Here is a 21,531-nt window from a genome sequence, read left to right as displayed (position 1 = left end):
CAGCAAAACCCATTATTGTGCTTTGCATCCAGAAGGGCTGTTATCTCTTGGTCCAGTTCATATCTCACTCCATTCCCACCAAAGCTCCCCATGTCCTAAAGTGCTTCCTCCAAAACACAAAAGAATTCTTATACTCAAAAAGTAAATACTCCTCCTTTTAATGGAAGTGTTTGGAGATGTATAGAATGGGAATGAGAAGAAAAAGGGGAAGAGCAAAGCTACCTGCTCCTCATATTCCACAGACAGGCAAGGGCTGACCAGACATGAAAAGAGACATGATGATCTTCTGTTCTTTGTAGCATTTGAGAGCACTTTCCCTCAAGGAAGAAAAAGAAAAGCACACAGATAATCCTTTACAGGGGCACTATATTCATAACTGATTTATGTGCCTGACTGTGTTAGCTCTGATGTGAAATTCAAGGAAGGGCTGCCACCAACCTGACCTGATTACAGAACCAAAGGCACCTACCAGTCCATGCAGCTTCTAATTGTGCTTTCTGCCCATTTTTATGCCAATTTACCTGTGTGACAGTTCCAGTATCCTCCTGATCAGTACTGTGCCTTTCCACAGGGTTGTTCAATGCAGGTCTAATGCTATCTGCACGCTGAAATGCAAACATCATGGGTTTAATACAGTGTGGGAAAGAGGAACAAAACCTGAGCTCTTTGAACACATTCAAACTCTGCCCTCTGCAATGTCAGGCGTTGTGTTCAATTTAGAAACAGATAAGTTAGCAATAAACAGAATGCTCTGTGTTGAGAGAGAATTGTCTCTGCCTCCCCACACACAGACTCCAGATAACAGTACTATCTGATGTGCACAGAACCAGAATTCAATATTCTTATTAACACTGTCCCCAGACTGCTTTACTGAAATCTGCTGGTACTAATTAAGAACAAGGCATCATTTTGCCGACTTTCTTTGCAAAAAATCTTCCTAAGTGGTACAATTCAATCATCTGTCAGCAGAGAAATCAACTGGAAATGTTCTAAAAGCTCTGCACAAGAGACACTGGGAAGAGCTGCTTTAACTGAGTAAATATTTGTCTCTTGTCTAGCTAGGACATTTTCAATATATTTTTGGTACATGACTGAATACACAGCATTTACAGAGATTTAAACACAGGGAAAAACAAATCCCACTGATTCACCAGTGCTTCAACTCGTTTCATTCCCCTCACTCATTATTAGGAGGCTCAGTGATAAGAAAGAAAGTAATTTTAGGGGCACAGTTTATGACTCACCTGTGTGGGGAAAGGCACCTGGATGCGCCCTTCCAGGATGTTGTCAGTGGTGATCTCCACAGAACGAGTTAGCTGCAGATCCTGCAGAACTAAATGATAAGGAACCTGAGGGAACATCTCCTGAATTTGATGGGCCTGGAGAAAGCAATACAGTCATTATCAGCAGTAAATAGAAGTCAGTTGATAAGTATGTCAACAGAAGGAGATTAAAAATATTACCAGCTCAAAGATGCTGCTTATGATATGCAAACCCACAGAGAGAAAGAAAAGAGAAAGGAAACCCATGCTGGTTGTGACTTACAGGGCAATGGGCTGCCTCCACTGAAGTCAACACCCAAACTGCAGCTCCTAGGGAGACACCACATGGCCCTGAACAGTGCCTGTAGATGCACAAGGGTTTCAAAAACTTCCCAGCCCTCTTCTTATGACAGCCTTTTTAATAAAGGTCTATACAAAACTCATGAGTGACTGAAAGTTAGGTCAACACTGAAGAAAAAAGACTATTTTGCTTTTTGCCATATTGGTTCCAAAATGGTACTGACAAGGACAAGTGGAATAAGTTTTAATAACCTACTCCCTCTAGCCACCCTCCCTACAAAGCAGCTGAATAGGGTCTGAAAACTCAAGTAAATTAAACTGAGTTGTCAGGGAACTGTTATGACTGAATTTCAAGTTAGTTAAATATTATCCAAATTAAATAAGTAAAGGTAAGAGGGAAGACAAATAATATGCTTCCAGAGTCCAAGAACTAGATTTCATTTAATATTTAAATGTCCATTTTCACTAATGCCCAAAGTCATGGGGGGCAAAGGGGAATGAGAATGATAATAAGAAAAGAAAGGTGGAAGAAGTTTTGAGAACAAAGCAAAAACAAAGCACCAACTGACAGAGTTCCAACACAAGCAACTACTGCAAACATAACCACAAGCAACTACTGCAAACATAACCCTCCACTGTACTAACTTGTGACCAAACTGATTTAGCATTTCAGCCTCTGGCTTTCCCCTCAAAATATTTCCCTAGGGTTTTATTCAGTAACACAAAGGAAAATGTCGTTTATTTTCTATTAAAAATGTATAACACTTTAATAATTTGCTAACCTTTAACCAGCTTTCCATTAAAGTAGACATTTTAATATAAGTTGCTACTCTACTTTTGGTAATACACAATCCTAGCAAAATCATTACTCATCCTTAACAAAAGCCTATTTGTGTCACTGTGTCCAGTAAAAGAAAAATTAAACTGACCTCAGATGGAGAGTTCCTGCATATTTAACTAATAAATCATCTGCCAACATCTTTTTGATCCCTCCCTGCCTCAAACACCCTAAAAATAGTGGCCTTACCCTGCTGATGCTTAAACAGAAGTATAGACTATGGGTGGGAAAGACCTAATTTTCAGAAAATTCCATCACTTTCATGAGACACCTCACTGAACATTTATTACCATGGTATAGAAAGAACACAGTATCTTGCTCAACTCAAAGGAAACAGCACTTCTCAAAAAATGAAGTATTTCATGAGGCCACATCCTTTTCTTTTTGTACTGCATTAGACTTTTTATGGATGAATTCAACAATTATGGAATTTCATCCTCTACACTACCATTATCATCGTGAACCAGCAAAAGCTGAGGGTGCTAGAGAGCCCATCTCACACTGATAAGACACTGAAATTGCCATCTTGAAGCTTAGTGCTATTAAAGACTAAAAAACCAAATCAAAACCTATAGAATGGTTTGCTCAGTTACTACTTGACCAACAGCTAAATCCTCTGGTTACAGACTCAAACCTTTTGGTGCTGCAAGTTGTCACAGAAGTACTGAAAAAGAGCTGAAGAAGCTGCGCTGAGCAAGCTGAGAAGAAGTCTACTCATCTACCCAGGAAGTACAAGTCATTTTTCTACCTCATTCACTTACCTCCAGACCTGTTCTTTTATGCTGGCAAATCTGAACCCAAATATAGCCCTCACTTGACTGAAGTAAAGCTTCTCTCAGAAAAACAGCTTTCATCTAGTGTCTAACCACTGTTTTGACTTCCTTCCCCTTTATGTTCTCCATCTCCATGTAACCTTTTCCCCTACACAGCACAAACAGGAAGGCTGAGGTGCAGTCTCACCATAACATTGAGCTGGGAGTTGCTGGCTTGTGCAATTCCAAGGATGTTGGTTGTGTGCATCACTTCCACAGAAAAACTGGGCAGCCAGCTGGCAATTCGAGAGCCTGGGAGTAAGAAATCACCAAGAAAGTCAAGAAAGAGCATGAGAATCTCAGCAGGCCAAGTACCTCTACATGTATTTAACATAAATCTTTATATTCCACAAGGAATGTGCAGGGAGTTCTTCAGTGCAATCTATCCCTAAGGTTTCCCAGACATGGAGATGGCTGGAGTGAATCACTAACTGCCCATACTCTCTTCAAAAACACTGTCACAGTGCTGTAACAATCTGGGGGTTGCAAAAGGATCAAGGAAGTAACACATCTTTGTTTTCTTTTTTTAATGTTCCTATTCAAGTGAAAATTAAAATAATCCAGAGTCAATTCCAGCTCTGGAATCTATGAATAAATCCAGCAATTTTACAAAAACAGGACAGCTTCTAAGAAATCTGAATCCAGGCCCAAAATGGGTCATCACTGAGAAATACTACTTCAAAGGGACACAGAGTAACTGAACAAAGTGACTGCTGCAATTGTGTGCTTCAGCTCAACAGAGTAGGGCACATGGGTGGCTCCCTCCTCCTTCTGTGCTGCCAATTAAATAAACTCAGGCTTTGCTCTATGCCACTTCTCCTTCTATCTCCATGGTAATACTGCAGGTCTCCAAGACAGTGGAGAGCACTGGGGAGGACAACCATCAAAAATGCTGTGTTATTCTAAATATAAATGTCCTTTGGAGACCTAAAGCACCCCACAAGTGGAAGCCATGCAGAAGCTATCAGCCAGTTTCCATGTACCTAGAAATTGTCTGACCCTTCTCTGCCCATGATTCTCCCCCTCCAATCTCCAAAGATTTCAAAACAAGCACAGATGAGGAACAGGTCACTGTGTAAGTTTGCAGTGAGCATTTCAACTGCCTCATGGGAGCTCCACAAGGGCAGAGCCCAAAGTTCAATATTTGCAGTACTGAAATCATCTGAGAAACACCAAGAGTGCCATCAGAATCTGGGAGACTGTCGAAAACAGCACTCACCAATACCAAAATTCTAAGAAAAATCTGGAAGACAAATGACATAAATTGCCTTTTTCAAAACAAGTTGTCTCCATATACAGAACTTATTGTGGCCTGGAATCACATGTGCTTTGAGAGTACTTACAACACACAACTAAAAACCCCAAATATTTTAAACTGTTGTGGCTACATGATTCCTTCTGAGACCAATCTTCTGCACCTAACCAAGCATTGCAAGTGTCTGTAAACTGAGTGGCAAATGGACTTTTGACAACTACACATTAGCTAGGTGATAAGGGAAAGACTGACTTTTAGACTGCACCACAGAGGGCTTTTTTCCCTCCTCTTTGACTGCTGTTGTTTAACCATCACATGGCAGCAAAAAAAGACAGGAATTTCCAATTCTGCTTGTCAACATGGCAAACAATGAATAAATGGCAGTAACTGAAGTTGGTGACCACAACAAATCCAGAAAAGGGGAGCACTTAAAAATCTTTCAAGAAGTCTCCACAGCTCTGGGAAATCTCAAAGCTCTTGCAAAAGAGACATCAGAAACACAGTGGTGTTTGACAAAAACAAGCAGAGCATGGTTAGAGTGAGGTCCCTTCTAGAGAAGGCTGCTCCTGCTCCCCTGGTTCACATGGGCACCAGCAGCAGGTATCAGGTGTGCTCAGCTCACCATCAAAGTGGAAGAAGTGATTGTGCTGGTTCAGGCGGGGTCTGCCTTCTGCTGCTGCCACAGGCACCAGGTTCTCATCCAGATTCTCCCTCTGGTGATCCTCCCTCACGTGGTGGCTGTCAGTGATATTCAGAGACATTCTGCAGGTGGGGCAAGATGTGTCTTGTTCCAGCCAGGACCTCAGGCACGAGCTGACAGAAAAACAGTAATGCTGGGGTGAGCCTGCAGTGTTTTTCCAAAACACCACTGTCACCAGTACATCAGGCAGCTGCAGCATATTCTGTACACAACATCAACACATGGACTGCTCAGAGATACCCTTAATGAGCTTAATTCATCACATGGCCCTCCTGATGACTCTGGCATAGGTTTCTTACTACTTTCAGCTGAAAATACTCAAGTGTTCACCTTTTATAAACATGCATGCAGATTTATCACAAGCTTAAAACACTCTCCAAGCTTGCTGTCCTTTTAGTTCAGAATAAGCAAGTTTTGCCTGGAAGGGAAAAGAAACCAGCTCTTTTCTCTCACCATTCCCAAATGAAAAAGGGAAAACCCAACTGGACACATAGTTAATGTATCCTGACACATTTTCATAGCAGTTCTGCCTGTGATGAGGCAACAGCACCTCCAGTGTTTTCAAATAGCTTTTCAAAATACCAATACCCAAACCACAAAAGTCAGTACCACTCCAGAAACTCTCTACACAGATATTTATTAATACTAACAATTCTGTGCCTCAATCCTTCCTTAATTCTGAAATTTTCTGTCCTGCAGAAAGTGAGGAGTGTTTGAAATGCAGGTTGAAACACTCAAAGCAGTGCATGCTTTTTGATTCAGGTTGATATACCCAGATACAGTATTTATTCAAGTTAAACCTAATTTTCAGTGTGGAAGAACTGAATTTCACAGGGTTGAACACTTCTCACTATTGTAACACATACTTCACATTTTGCAAGGTGGGTTTTTTTCCAAAAGTTCTCAAAACATTTTAGAAAGGTAAAGACATACAAAAAGATCAAATAAACTTGTTCCCAAAATTGTGTATTTGTAAACAAAATGAAGGCATAGATCACAGGTTTGGGTTGACAGAGCAAGGGAAAAGCTCTAATTGCAGGACTACAGTGAAGTCAAGGATACAAGCATTCTGTCCAATTCCTGAAACTTTGCCAAAGTTTGCAAACTTTGCTTTCCATCATCTTGCAATGGAGGGACACACAGTGATGGGTTTCCCCAAAACAACCAAAGCACCACAGTAAAAAACTGCAAACCTTGGTCAGCAGCACAACCAGCATGCTGGCACTGGCAGTGCTGTCCAACATCACCTCCCTGACCACTGGAAAACCACCCTGCCCACAGCAAACTCACACCTCTGCCTGAGCTGTACTGCAAAGGTCACTTGGGAAACACCCAGAGTTTCCCAAGCTGCCACCACACCACTGCTCCTCCACAGCTCAACAGCCAAGATGCTGGAATGGGCACAATCCTGTGTCAGCTGCATCAGCACCAGAGCCCAAAAGTCAGCTGTGGTCACACCCTGGTCACTCACAGCACCCCGAGAGGAGGAGGGCAAACAGCAGGTCCAGCCTGGCAACCTTTCAGAGCAGCAACTCTTGAAATTGCCTGCTTCCTAGAAGGTAAAGGAGATTTTCAACATGCCTAAAAGATTCAGACAACTACTCCCATTAAATTTCCTTAATATTTGGGCACAGGGTTGATCTCAGCCACACAAATCTTCCCTGCCACCTTCTCTTCCACTCCAAATAACTCATGTGGAGAAAAAAATCCCACGTAATTGAGAATGGACACAGTGTTCAGCCTGTTGACAAAATCACCAGGCTTTTATGAGGAGAGAAACCACTCTCAGGTTGTAAATAGAGTTATTAGCTACATCTGGTTTTATATGCAAGCTGTCCACAGTAACATGTTCCCTCCCTAAAAGCACCAAGGAGTGTAACTTGATTCAGAACTGTAATTGCTTCAGAAAAAAAATACAAAAGGATTCTTTTAAATATAGAGAAAATGTCTTTCTGAAGAGAAGACCCTGGGCTTCTCAAGTGCTCAGCAGGTGATTAAATATTCACATGATTCAGTAGCACTGGAAAAGGAGTTTCTGCTATGGAGGCACATTATCTCATTAGAGTCTTCTTGGAACACAGATAAATATTTATGGCAAGGTTTGTCATAAATGACAACAAATTAGCACACAGATTACAACCTCTGGTTTGACAGTTACCAGAAAAGCAAAAAGCTATTTACAGAAAGTAACACCACAGGGACAATTTAACTGACCTGCATATTCATCACATGGCCCTCCAGAAACGCCTGCTTCAATCCCTGTTTCTCATTTCATATTTAAGCACAGGCATGGAAGTGTAAGCACTGCTACAAAAGATCTAAGGAAATCACACCCATCTCAGCACACTATGTCCATATGCATATGCTACTATTCACTACTGAATGAGTGTAAGAAGCAGTGTATAGAGAGGTTCCTTGGCCAAAAGTCTCCCAGTTCTAACTACCAGCTGCTAAGGGACCATTTCTGCTGATTTGGTTAACCTCTTTTACAGCCCTGATGGACTCATTGCCCCTTGAAACCACAGATTCAGACCTGGCCTGCACAGCTGTCCTGGGGGACTCACCACCATGTGAGGATGCACTATATAAAAATACTCCCTGTTTTCTCCTTAAAGCTGATACCTGGAGAGTATTTAAGGATCCAGCTCCAATTTTTCTTCTTCACCTGAAAATGAACACAACCTCCACACAACAAATCTACTGACCTGTGTTTGAGAAACTCAACTCTGGTTACCCACTAGCTGACAAGGTCTTAGTTTGGGGGAAAAGAAGTGCACCAGGTGGAACAACCCAAACATGAAAACGACTGGAGTGAAAAAGCCTGCACACGTACTTGTGGAAGAGGTGGCCACAAGGGAGTTTCCGTGCGGACTGCATGGAGTCCCAGCAAATGGCACAGTCATCGTTGTTCACTGCCAGCTCCTCTGGTGTTGCAACTGCAAACCTACAAAGAAGAAACAGGAAGAGACAGAAGGAATGACTACACAAGCTCAGCATAGCCTCCTCTCTAGAGAATCCAGCAGTGAGAAAACCTTACCCTCCATGCTAACTTTTCATTAAGAGACCTGTACCAACAGATTTGTTATTTTTTTTTTATTTGTTATTCTTCAGGCTGCACTGCAAAGGAATACACACATACACATGCCTCTGATGCCTTTTGCAGGCACTTTTTTGAACATCTCCTCATACATCCTAAGTGCATAAAGCTTTGACTTAGTTCCTTCCAAGAGACAATTATATGATCATTTTGTTGAGATCCTTAAATTATAATCTGTGTAGATTTGGTTTATGTCATTTTTCTAAATGAGTTTTAATAGCTGCACCCATTAAGCTGTCTGTTTGGGATCATAAGCATTTATGGTGACTAATTTTGGCCTCAGATTTTGCCATTCCCGTTTGTCTTTTCTCCCTGTTTTTTTAAGCTATAGTGCCATGTAAGCATTTACTACACAGTATCCAAACACGACAATATAGAAATGAGTGGTGTAAGAACATTTCACAGCACTGATGGTGTGGAATATATCTGAAGAACAGGGACATAAAGGCAACTGCCAATGACAGTTTCAGAGGGAATTTAGAACGTGGTTCTTCCAGCACAATCACAATGACCAAAACACATCAAGTTATTCAGATAAGAAGTCTGTGACACATGCAACTCAAACACCTTTGTGAATAGCTCAAAGGGTTTCAATGGCTGCATCTTACTGGAAAGAAACAATGCATTGTGGATGAACTTTATTATGCAGCTCTTAAGGTAATATCACAGACATTAAACAACTTCTCAAAAAAAACCCTCAGGAATTTCTAGACAAGCCAGCATTCTCCACCTAGGCTACAGCAGTAGGAATCAGAATTAATCAAATGCACAGAGGCTCAAAATTAAAACAGTACAGTGATGTACAGAAAGAGTAAAAAATTTTAAGAGCCATAGGGAATTTAAGAACATAGCTGAATTTTTAAAACACTGGGTCAGAAATGCAGTAGTATTTGGTATAATATTAGGTTTTAGCAGGCCCCCCAATTTCTCCATATGACCTCACTAAAAGGGAATGGACTAAAGTACTGCCAAAGTGCTCCTAGCTCCACTTTAGGTAAAGTCTTAAAGTTGGCTTCAGGTTTAGTAAATACCCTGATAAAGCTAGTAAGGGTTTAATTAATATTTTGATTTCAGTCAGTAGGTGAATGGCATGGCCTAATGAAATTAAGAGCATTGATTTCTATCACAGCCAAAGCCAGTATCTGACAGCTAAAACAGGCAGAGCTCTTCAAAACTTCTGTCACCCAACAAAGGTAGCATGCAAAAAAATACAGAAGAAATACTGGACAGAGGAGTTCATTCTTTTGCCACTTTATACATTACCAGTAATACTGCCATTATACAAGTCAATCCTACATATCTGTTAAACCCAGAAAGAGTCTCCCCACTAACAAATAAAATGGGTAAAAACACACTCCAAGTGTAGAGACTTAAGATCAGGTTTGGAACATTGCATCTGTCCAGCTTACACCATGCCACTGTGTATCAAAGGAACATAAAAGAATCCCAAGTTCTTTCTTAGCATCCTCTCTACTAGATCTACATCAAGACTGCAGAGCAAGTAAGGGGCTGACCTGGCCTCCATGTTTCCAACCACACGCAGGTAGTTCTTGTGCCGCCGAATTCGCCGCTGCACCTCATGGAACAGGTAACGCAGCTGCATGAAAATCACCAGGCTCGCCATGGATAGCCAGATATTGCCAAACAGCTTGGGAAAACCACAGAGCAGTCATTACAAACAAGCACCATGAGAAACAAGAAGCTGCATCAGGTCTTAAGAGAAAAAGAAATCAAGAAACCAGCCCTGAAGAATTTCTCTTTTGTTGGGTCCATTCAGACCAACCACCCATGTTCAAAGGTACTACCACTCATCACCTCTTCACAAAGAAATTTGGTAGCACAGCATTTATAATGGAGAATAAGCTGAATTCAGTCCTGTCCAGCTTAGCATCTCCTGCTGCCAATGAAATAATTCAGCCGTGTATTACTCAATAAGAAAAGCTAATTAAACACCTATTAGACAGATAATTACACACAGTGGTTAATACTCCTTAACAAAGTTATTTGTGATGACTTCAACTACACAGGAGGAAGTAACTTCTCTGTAATATCTGGTTTCTAAAATAAGCAAAGTAAAAAGAAATGTAAAATATGTATACCGAGTGCCCTTTATTTTAAGGCCAGTCTATTTGTTCAGCATTATGTCCAGTATTTCATACCAGCATATGAATATGATGCATCAAGTCCAGGGAAAGCAGGGTTAGCTCCATGACAAAATCTGTGTAGTAGACATAAGTGCCCTTGCCCTCCCACGTTCCTTCATGGTTGAGATCCCAGAGATGAACTACATATCTGCAAGAGTGAGGAAATTAACATTATTTATTTGTTGTTGTTAAATAGCATCTCTATAATTCAAACCATTTTGTCAATATTTCAAAAAACTTCTAGATATGGATTCTTTGTCCTTCCGAGGCCCTGTGCCCACAGTCTGTGCTCACTTAAGGGGGACTTTTTTAATGTTACTGGTTTCAAACAGCGACATTTTAAAAAAGCAAAAAGCAGTCAATGCTTAGCCCACACTAGCACTACAGACACTGCCAGCTGATAGAAAAGATGTAGCATTTGCTAAAAACTACTTCAGGTACTGAAAGTCAATCTTAGGACTATAGTAACTACAGAAGCACATTTTTCAGCACGTGAGGTGTTTCTCAGGTGAGTCACTACAGCTCAGTGTCAGAGCTGAAATGCTGACAGTGACCTGCACAAAGAGGCTCCTGCATTACACACCATGTCCCACATATGCACACACAGGTGTGGTACAGGTAAACATGCACAAGACTTTTTCAAAGCAAACCTTCAAGAGACCAGGGCCTTAAAACAAACCCTGCAGAATGACATTAAGTAGCATCTATCAACCCTCATCCAGCAGCACCCATCCACTTTAATCCATGCCTCAAGCTATACCACCCACTAAAGCTATCCATGCATTTCAACCCCCATCCGTAAAAAGCTCTCCTAAAATGCATTTCCATTTGTAAAAATCATTCTTAAAATGCTTCAACGTGTATTTAATCGTTTGTACTATCCAACATACCTGCCAACTGTTTACTAGGTGGCTTTAAAAGAAGTGTTCCTTTATCTACTTAAACACCAGTACAATCTTTTATTCAAATAAAGGCTTCAGGATAAGACACACACATCACTCACATAAAACGAAAAAATAAGTCAGTTGCAGAACTTGTGCTTAAAAGCACAGACTAAAGCTAACCACCTTTGCTCACCTCATAGAATCCTGCAACAGTTTGGATTTGAAGGGATCTTGAAGATCATCTCTTTCCAAATCCTTTGGCTGCCTCATGCAATTAGGCCATGACCACTTCCAGGATGGGGCATCCACAGCTTCTCTGGGCAGCCACTCACTGTGCCAGTGACTCACCAATCCCACAGGGAAGATTTTTTTCCTAGTATCTAATCTAACCTTGTCCTCTGTCAGTTTGAAGTCATTCCCTCACACCATACCCTTGTCCAAAGTCCCTCTCCAGCTTCTTGGTGCCCCTTTAGTTACTGGATGGGGCTCTAAGGTTTCACCAGAGCCTTTTCTTCTCCAGGCTGAGCAACCCCAGCTCTCTCAGCCTGTCTCCACAGCAGGTGCTCCACTCCTCTAAAAATCTCTGAGGACTCCTCTAGACTCACTCCAGCAGGTCCACATCCTTGTCATGTTGGGAGCCCCAGAGGTGGATGCAGCACTCCAGAGGGAGTCTCAGCAGAACAGAGCAGAGGAGCAGAATCCCCTCCCTGACTGCTGCCCACACTGTGGGGATGCAGACCAGGATGTGGCTGACATTACTGGGCCATGTCAAGCTTCTCATCTACCAACACCCCCAGGTCTCTCCTTAGGGCTGCTCTCAATCTCCAAACATGCATTTGCAATTCAATGAGGTAATTACCTACACCTCTTACATAAACATGCCATATGCACGACCATCCTGAACACACAGCCTGTAAAACTGAACTTACAGAACTTACCTTAAAATCACATGAGCAGTTCTGACTGTCACCAGCAGAGACTGCAAAAGAGGAAGAAAAAACCCATACATATTATCAACATTCTGGCAGGGACAGTGGTGCAGATGCAGGAGCTCAGGGCTAAAACACAAAATTCATTTATTGCACCTTAACAAGTCCTGTGAACCAATGGTCATTATAGATGGCTGTGTGCACAATATACCTGAGACAACCTTGAAGCTTATAAATAAATATGAAAGAAATTGCTCCCAAAGACACCATGCTTTTAAAGCAGCCACTAGTATTGCTGTTGTTGTGTCATTTTTTCCCAACTACAAAGGAGGTATTGCCTTTTTCAATTATTATCACTCAGCAAGTGTTGAGACCACAATCCCACCAACTACCTCTCTTTATCCCACTTCTTAAAAAAAAAAAAAGAACTGGAAGAACTGAATAATAACAGAAATTTGAGGAAGATAATTTCAAATCATTCCCTCCCTTCGCTGAGATGTAAATGCTGCTAAAATAACTTCTCTCTTTAATCATACTTATGTTTCTAGGCTAAGTACAGAGAAAAAAACCTGAGTCTATCAGAAAGTGTAAGATCAGAAGTGTAAAGACAAGTCACCAAAAAGGTTAACTACATTTCCATGGGCTCTCATCATCTAAGAGAAGATGGCCCTGTCACCTCTCTGTAACCCATCAAGCCCACAGTGCTCCATCTCTTATTCTATCCTCACAGTAAAAAACACCAGACATGCTTCCCGCAGAGACTGCCCATACCAGCCTGTAGGTAGCAGGGGCCAAGTGACACCGAGATGCAGGGGATTTACAATGAGCAACTGAAACCACTTCTGTGAAACTGGTCTGGTGGCATGCCTTCAGCATAAGTACTATGAACAGGACAGAAGAACTATCAAAACCACTAACTTCCCAAAGTAGCAATAAGCCAGTTAGTTTGAATAATTTTTTCCGTCTGTAAAAAAGCATTCCTAAAGTGCTTCTATGCATATTTAACCCTTTGCAATACCCAACATATCTTCCAACTGTTTACTAGCTGGCTTTTAAAAAAAACATGCAAAGATATACAGGCTGGACACTGCTTGCTATACTATAATTCTTGAACACCATATATTAAGGCAAAAAAGATTAATGTTTACTCAAAAATACAGGCAAGTCCCTACTCAGCTCTCTCTGGGCATTTGCACATTTCACATCCACCCTCTGCAGCAAAAAAAAAAAAAAAAACACTGACAAGAAACAGAGAACAAGAGGAAGTTACCTAAAACACAAGAAAAACATCTATATTGCTTTATTGAAAACACTGAGCTAAATCAATGTTTGCAGAAGAGAGATTAATAGCTTAATGTAACTTAATGTAATTCATTCACACTAATGAAATACACTTGGCAGGGTCCCTCTCGAGGAGCATCACACAAGCCACCACCAGAAAAACATTTCAGTCTCAAATATTTATTGTTTTTTACTAAGAGCTTGAAGTCTGCTATGAGGTGTCACTGCCAGTACTTGTACAGAAAGAAACCTAAATATTTTATTTCACTCACATAAGTTCTGGGTATTAAAATCAAGGAAATTACTCATGATTGCCCAATCCATACAGGGAATATTTAAAATGTTCAAAAATGCCAAGATATTATACAATCTCCTATGAGAAAAGATTAAACAGATTAGAATTCTTTTGCTTAGAAGGAAAGGCAGTAAAGAAGAGGCAAAACGATGATAAAATCACAAATTCTGTGAAGATTAAACATTATTCCCTGCTCATGGCAGGGGGTTGGAACTAGATGATCTTTAAGATCCCTTCCAACCGAAATAATTCTGTGATTATCAAACACAAGATTCAGAACAACTCAAAGAGGACATCTTTCATGTACAGAAAGCCAAGTAAATGTGGAATTTGTTGCCTTTGGATATTACAGAGGCTGACAAAAAAAAAGTTCAATGAATGATCATACAACTTTCCAGAGTACCTCTGGGACTATCAAACACAATGGGTTTGTACAGCCCACAGCTCAGGAATGTTCTCAAACACCAGTGGCTGCAGTCACAGCTAGGAGACCCTTACTTGTGCATTCCCCACACTTCCACTGCCTGAGCCGCACCTTCATTAATCAGCACACAGAACAGCTCCACCGAAATTAACAACTGGGCTCCATCCTGCAACCCCAAACACCCACACTACCACACAGCACAGCTCTGAGGAGGCAACACAGGCTCCACAACACTCCCTGATTAACCTACCCTGAGCTGGTGCAATGCTGATAATCCTTCTGCCAAGCCAAGATAAGAGACATGACACCAAAGAGACCCCACCTTTCAGAGACACTGTTAAATCTTCCAGTACCCTTCCACTGCTTCATTACAAATCTGGTCTTGCACATTCTCATATTCATGGAAAAATAAAGAGACATCTTGATAACTGAACTGTGGTGTGACAAGCATCATATTCTCCTATTATCAGCTGTTTTCCTTCCTGCTGTCTAGCTCCAAGTATGAATTCAAGATAGGAGAAGAAAAATACATTGTACATGTTATTTGCTATCTGAACTAACGATGTGCTAACACAACATACTTGGATTGGATCCCACTCTTTGTTAAAGATTATCACTTCCTCAGGCAGAGTGCAACAACCCACCACAACATCAAAAACATACTGGTGCTCACTCCACAAGCATACTGATGTTTAGTCCACAGTGCAAAGTGTTCAGGAGTGCACAAAAATGCCTTGCTCATCTCAGCGGAGACACAACTCGTTACACAAACACAAGCAAAAGCCATGAGTATGCCTTAAGGAAAGGATGTCTCACTCCTTTTGGGGAGAAATGAAACAAAAAATACAACCTCAAAGAAAGAGGCTGAAGCGCACATTACACTTTCATACACACTCTCTCCATCTCTCAGGTGCTGTTTCACCGACCCTTTTTGCAATGCTCACGAAGCACAATCATTACTTTTTTTCATAAGCTGCCATTTGATTTCAGGATCACTTTACAGGTCTACCCTCTCGTTCTCTTCTTCAGACTAAGATTTTTTTCAGGGTTAAAGGCTACAGAGAGAAAGCATGACAATCTGGCAGCTTCTGGAAAACAGGGGAGGATTTGTTTGTGTCTTCAAAGTTTCTTTCTTATGGGAATTAAAAGCAAATCCATCATGTACCAGGACACCCCCAAGTGAGGGGCCAAAGGCAAAGCAGAACCCACAACACACATGAAGGAAGTCTCACCTCTGCTGCCATGAAAGCCAACGTGTGCATGCCATGGGTGTAGCCAACAACTCCACAGACAACTGCTAATCCACAGCAGGACAGGAGCATGGCTATGAGCAGGGCCAGCACTCTGACGTGGCTGCTCATGGGTGTGGTAGGAGAAAAGGAAAGCTGCAACACAAATACATAAATATGTGACAGTTTAAATGAGTACTTCATCCACCCTGCCTTCCATTGTCATCTCACCAAACAAGACTTCATTCAGGAAAATCTTTTGCTTTCTAGCATAAAACCAATTTCACAATGCAATGTTGTAATAAATTATGAAGAATAAAGCTAAATCCACACACTATCCTAAAGCCTCGTTCATGTTACTGTCATTTACAGTCACATTTTAACAATCAGTTACTATTTTTTATTTTACAATTACCATGATTATTTGAGCTGTTTAAATCACCTGTGCAAGAAAACCAGAGACACAGTAGTTTCTGCACCAAATCCACAGCATCAGCTTAGGATTTACATGCATTTTACAAAGACACCTAACCTAACACACAGTCTTCAAGCAATGTTTCACCAATTTTTCACCAAACAGCTGATGTGAATTTGTCCAGCTTGGTCTTCCATCCCATAGTTCTTCCACTGTCAATTCCTTCTGGAAGAAAAAGATGTCTACCCAAAAAAACCATTTAAGCTGCAGCTAGAGACTGCTGAACAGACTCTGCTGAAAAAAGTTGTCTCATTCAATAGCATGCAAAGTGTGCTAAATGTCTAAACTACCTTAACAGAGGGCTACATCTGGTTTGTCTAAATCAAAGGCAACCCAAGTGGATGTTGGTCCATCCTCTTTTTTCCAGAGCAGGATGAGAAAGAACAGGACAAGGAAAGAAGGAGTTGCCCAAAGCTTCAGTCTGATCTGACTTAGAAAGTTGATTCCCATGTTTTGTTTTTAAATTAGTTCTTTCTTACTTCTTTGCATCTGGTTCAGCTCCACATGCCCCATTTTCACAAGGCAAATCATATAAGTATCATTTGTCCAAGCAAAAAACAACTATGCATGCTTTGAATGCAAAAATAATATAATAAGGATTTCTTCCCATGTGACCCATATTCTTTCACAGCTTTCTGAACAACACTAAAAATACCAGATGACTGTCTTGCTCACTGCTGTCTCAATTTTCCTAACCCTAACCAATGCAGTTTCAAATTTAAGTGCTTAGCTACCCATGAATTAACAGGCCTTACTGGACATTATTAAAAAAAAAACCTGCAAAGCCCAGAGCTACCAAAAAGATTCATGGATTCAATTCAGGTAAAAGTTCTATGCTGGGAGAGAGGAGCCTGGGAAAATGCAGGCCCATTTTAGTTAAAAGGCCAAGATTTACTGTTTAAATTACAGTTTCTTCTTTCTTGCCTAGCCTTCATTTTCTGCATTTTTACCTAATTTATTCCCGGTATTAACAGAAAGTGGAATGTAGCTTAGAGAGAAAATTGCACAGCATATTGTAAAGACACTGGCAGTCAAAATTCAGTATATCTAAGTGAGTGTGAAACCTGAGCACATAATCTGCAGAAACAGGCTCCACAGGCCAATCCTAAAGGGCACCAATCTAAGGGATGCTCTGTTGTTAAGATGTCTTTACTAAGGAGAGCTATGAAGCCATCTCATCCAGTTATGTAACAGTAATTACAGGGCACATATAAGGAGCAATTTATTACAGAAAATAAGTATCTTCAGCTCCATTTGTCTCATGGGAAAACTGAAGGAGTAAGATTGACATTGTACTTTAAAGCAAGTATTTGAAGCTAATGGGACATGCACGTGTTCAGTACCGCAGGGTGTGGAAAAGGTCTAAATGATCTGTTTGTACCTTATCTGAGCCAGTGCCTGAGCCAGAAACAGAATTTGCATGCCCCAAAAGACAGCCCTTAATCAAAACTTACATATTCAAAGCGATCCTTGCAGAGCTGAACCATCAGATGGAGAAACACAAGTCCAGAGAACCACAGGCACCACATCACTACTTCTTCCACTGTCTGAACATTCAGCACACCAAAAATGAAGATAAACTTGTAGAAAATGAAATTCCAGAATTTATCCTTGAGATGCTGTAATAAAAGAGACTCAAGTAAGAAACATATTAAAAATACCAGCAGACCTTACTGCCTATCTAGTTTCCTGTACCATGGCAGCATAACTGTGCTACACAGCACACAATGCAGTTTCCTGCTATATTCCTAAAACAGTGCTCAGCACAAAGCAAGTCTGATCTCAGTCTGATTCTTCATGCCCAAGCAACTCAGCTACCAGGCTGCAAACACACAGTCCTCTCTGCTAGAAGAGCTACCACAGTTAGTTATTCAAGATGCCCGAACTGCCTAGCACCTTGCTTCCAAAAACCTGCCAAAAAGTACAGATGATTAAGAAAAGATGATGAAGTCTATGCTTCAGAATCACAATGCCTACAGTGGAGAGTGAGATGGATGAGCAATGAAAATAAAACCATTCCCACACACACAAAGTACAGAAGAAATAATATGATGTTCTCAAGCAGCAGACAGCAAGCCAGCTCGGAGTGGATTAAAAAATTTATGAAACAACATGTTTTGTTAAAGTACACAATGAAATCACCAGGAGTTTAGTTAAGACAGGCCCTGAATTCCTTAATGATGCTGCTCTTTTGGGCTCACCAGTATTAATAAGCAGCTTTCCTTTACATGACAACTGAGGCAAACTCCCACTGTCCAAACACAAGTCAATCCACATTGCTACTGCTTTTTACTTCAGTTTTTAAGAGGGCAGAGAACATCCTGGAAACCATCGCCAGCTAAAATTCCACATCCTTACAGTCAACATGGACTGGAGAGAAAATCTGGCCCACTGCAGTTTGATAGTGCCTTGGTTTTAATACACTTAGAACCTCTACAAGGTATGAATTACAAACACAATAGGCTTTGAGAGCTCCACAGTTATTAATGAGGCTTTGTGGGCCTCAGTTCTGCATGTCAAAAATCATCATGGCCTGATTCCTCCTAAAGAACTCTTTTTACAGGCTTTTTTTTTTATATGTGAACACACTCCAAACCACTGCTCCTGCATTTACACAAGTAACTTATACATTTGCCTTACTTTAAAAAAAATATATAGAGATACTATTCAAGGTCCTGCTGCTGCCTTCATCTTCTGCAGGATCCTGTTTTTAAAAACTCTGGGCTTTCATAGCTCCTTTGCTGAATTTTTATAACCATTCACACACAGACAAGAGCAGGACTAAACAGCCTCAGTTTTCTGTCCTACCCACCTCCTTTCTCTGGGGATTTTCTTGCCTACTCCCTCTTAAACCAGGAATGATAAACCATTCCCTCAGTGTATGAAAATGGAAAGCACTTCTCCAGCAGTCAAGGTACAAAAGTCAAAAACTGCCAGTGCTGACAACTACAAAAAGCAATGGAGAAATGCTGCCAGGTGCAGGCAGGATAGAGAAGAACACGTTACAAGAGTTTTGAAGTGAGGCATGCTTGTAAGAAATCTAACACAGTCCATTAAAGACACAGGATTCTTAAGTTGACTGTGGGCTTATAAAATACAATAGGAAAAATTCCCTTCAAAATACAGCAGAAGCTTGTGGCTGTGAATATACTAGGTAACCAAATGGTATATGGTAAGACATATATTGTAAATTTATTTTTCTTGTACAGTTTCAGCAATTCCATACAGAAAATCACATCATTTGTCATGTTTTACAGTTTCCCTGTTTGCTGTCTCACCTGCCTCTCACTGACACGAAGAGGACCAAACACCATATACTGGATTAGTTTAGCAACCAGCATCAGAAAACAGCAGGCAGTGTTCACTAGTACCTGGAAAGAAATAAAGCAGTCAGTGACAAATGCTTTTGCCCTATTTAGAAGAAGGGAGAGAAGGAGAGTCTAACAAAACCTGCCATTCTTCACAGAACAGTATTAGTTGCCTTTTCTTTTGATGAAATTTAAGCCTGGCCTCTTTCAAGACACATAAAGTAGCTGATAAGTCTTAACTTTTTTTTTCTAGAAATACTAACACAGTTTGATACAGCAGTAAAGCCAACAAACTGCTCTACCTCTTCACAATAAATTATTTCATACAGACTAACAGATTTCATAAAAGAACATGAGGACAAAACTTAGAGATCACCAAGATGGTTATTTTGTTAAACATATGGCAGATGAGAAAAATCCAGTTTGAATCTGTTCTTACAGTAAGAGGATTCAGAGGTTGCCTCAAAACATGCTGAATAACACACACCCCTTCAGTAAAAACACTTCTTGAGGCTTTCTTGGGAAACTTTTCACAGCAAAGTAGCAAGAAGCAGAAGATATGGGCCTGGGAAAACTGACATCTCACATTTGGCAAAGGCACTTGTAATTAACTTTTGACCTTAGCAGGACACTAAAAAGGTAGATGATGAAAAAGCTTTGCCCTGTCATTTCCAAAGGACGTAACTTCTCCAGGATTCTTAAGGCTGTGAGACCGGGTTTCAATAGGATGAATATGTTTGGTATATTAAAAAACAGTACCTCAGTCAAGCAAGTATGTTGTGAAGCAGATGTCCAACTACTGCCACCTTTGAGTAACAGATAGATGAAAAGTTCAACAGCAACAGCTCAGCAAGGTATCCCAATAACCCCTTGTTGAGCCTTTATTTCAACTACAAATCAGTGAGCCAAAATTCATAAACCATTATGAGGTTTGGGTCTTAAAAGGTACAGAATTTTTTTTTCCTTAAATGGTGAGAGTGTTTCCTCTTACCTACAAGACTTTCAGTGCTATTTTAAAACAAAAATAAATAAAGGCGGCAAGGCTTGGGCAAGAATACCGGACAGCCCCTTACTCAGGTTTTTGGCAGAGCAGGTCGGGCAGCGCTTGGCGAAGCTTAAGCCCATCAAGCGCCTGGGTCCGCGACAAACGCTCCCAACAGCTTCTGCCAAAGCCCCGGGCAGGACGAGCGGGGGACGCTCGGGGAGAGAAGCACGAGCCGCGGGCTGAACTCCGTGCGCTCGGCTCTAATGCTGCCCCACCGCCCCGGCCAGGCAGGAAGGGAAGCGGCTGCGGAGGCGGCCCAGGGCGGGCAGGGGAAACCAAGCCAAGCCCCCTCTTCATTTCGCGAGCAGTTTTCAAACAACAATAACGAAACACCCCCCGGAGCCGCCCACCGCCCCTCGGCCGCGGGGAGGTGCCGGCAGAGGCCGATCCCGCTGCCAGCCCCGCAGGCCGCGGGCCCGCAGGCCCCGCCGCCGCCCCGGGCTCACCCAGACGCAGAGGCTGTCCGAGAGCAGGTAGTAGGCGACGTCCAGGGCCCGCGGGCCGGCGCAGCGCTGAGGCTCGGCCGGCTCGGTGCCCGCCGCCCCGCAGGGCGCCTGGCTGAGAGCGCGGTAGGCGCTGAGGCCGGCGCCCAGCAGCGCCAGGGCGCTGAGCGCCGTGTAGGTGCGGAGGCTGGGCCAGGGGAAGCGCTCCAGGAACAGCAGCGGCATCGCGGAGCCTCGCCACCGCCCGGCCCCGGCTCGGCGCGCTCCCCCGGCTTAACGCCCGCCCCGCCGCCCCTCCCGGGGCCGGGCGAGCCGCCCCCGCTGGAGAAAGGAAAGAGACCGGGCCCGAACCCCCCGCCCCGGCTCCGGGCGCCGCGTCCGCCCGTCACCCCGCGCGCTGAGTCACGGCCGGGGCGGCGCTTCCACCGGCCCGGCCCTGCCCCGCACCCCCCCGCGCCCGGGACAGCGGCCGCACCGCCGGAGCCGCGCGTGGAATTTGAGGGGCCTCCGGGAGCCCCCAAAGCTACAGACAGCGTGGCAGAGGAGAGCGAGTAGAGACTGCAGGAGCAGCGCCCTTCCACAGGCAGCCTGGAACAAGAATTAGTCTCAAACTACCGTGGAGTTAGGTGAGAGGTGCTCTTAAGTGCCTGGGCTCAAAAGCTGCACTCTGCTCCTTGTTCTTGCAGCACTTGACTTCTAGTGTTCCTTACTTCCACGGGTAAAAAGGGTTCTGTTTTCCATAGTCCTGCTAGCTTTATTTCCCCTTGCTGGCAGCTAAGAAACCATACATTCTACTCACCATCTGTCTGG

At 42.4% G+C, this 21,531-nt stretch overlaps 1 protein-coding gene across 1 annotated transcript in view; it reads right to left on the bottom strand.

Moving 5' to 3' along the window:
- The window catches only part of AMFR (autocrine motility factor receptor), a 28,115-nt gene extending 7,032 nt beyond the window's left edge, over nt 1-21,083 (bottom strand). The window contains exons 1-12 of the mRNA XM_030956121.1: nt 20,725-21,083; nt 19,204-19,296; nt 17,380-17,544; nt 15,454-15,606; nt 12,231-12,271; nt 10,424-10,556; nt 9,779-9,912; nt 8,001-8,111; nt 5,090-5,280; nt 3,361-3,464; nt 1,245-1,379; nt 522-605 (exon numbers count right to left, since the gene is read on the bottom strand). Coding sequence (XP_030811981.1) covers nt 522-605; nt 1,245-1,379; nt 3,361-3,464; nt 5,090-5,280; nt 8,001-8,111; nt 9,779-9,912; nt 10,424-10,556; nt 12,231-12,271; nt 15,454-15,606; nt 17,380-17,544; nt 19,204-19,296; nt 20,725-20,946 — 1,566 coding nt within the window. The 5' untranslated portion in view covers nt 20,947-21,083. The remainder of the gene's footprint in view (nt 1-521; nt 606-1,244; nt 1,380-3,360; nt 3,465-5,089; nt 5,281-8,000; nt 8,112-9,778; nt 9,913-10,423; nt 10,557-12,230; nt 12,272-15,453; nt 15,607-17,379; nt 17,545-19,203; nt 19,297-20,724) is intronic.
- Nucleotides 21,084-21,531: the final 448 nt, after the last annotated feature.

Source organism: Camarhynchus parvulus, chromosome 11 (genome assembly GCF_901933205.1).
Source record: "Camarhynchus parvulus chromosome 11, STF_HiC, whole genome shotgun sequence".
NCBI classification, from domain to species: domain Eukaryota; kingdom Metazoa; phylum Chordata; class Aves; order Passeriformes; family Thraupidae; genus Camarhynchus; species Camarhynchus parvulus.
Note: the sequence above shows the minus strand (reverse complement) of the source record. Positions and strands in the feature narration are given on the sequence as shown.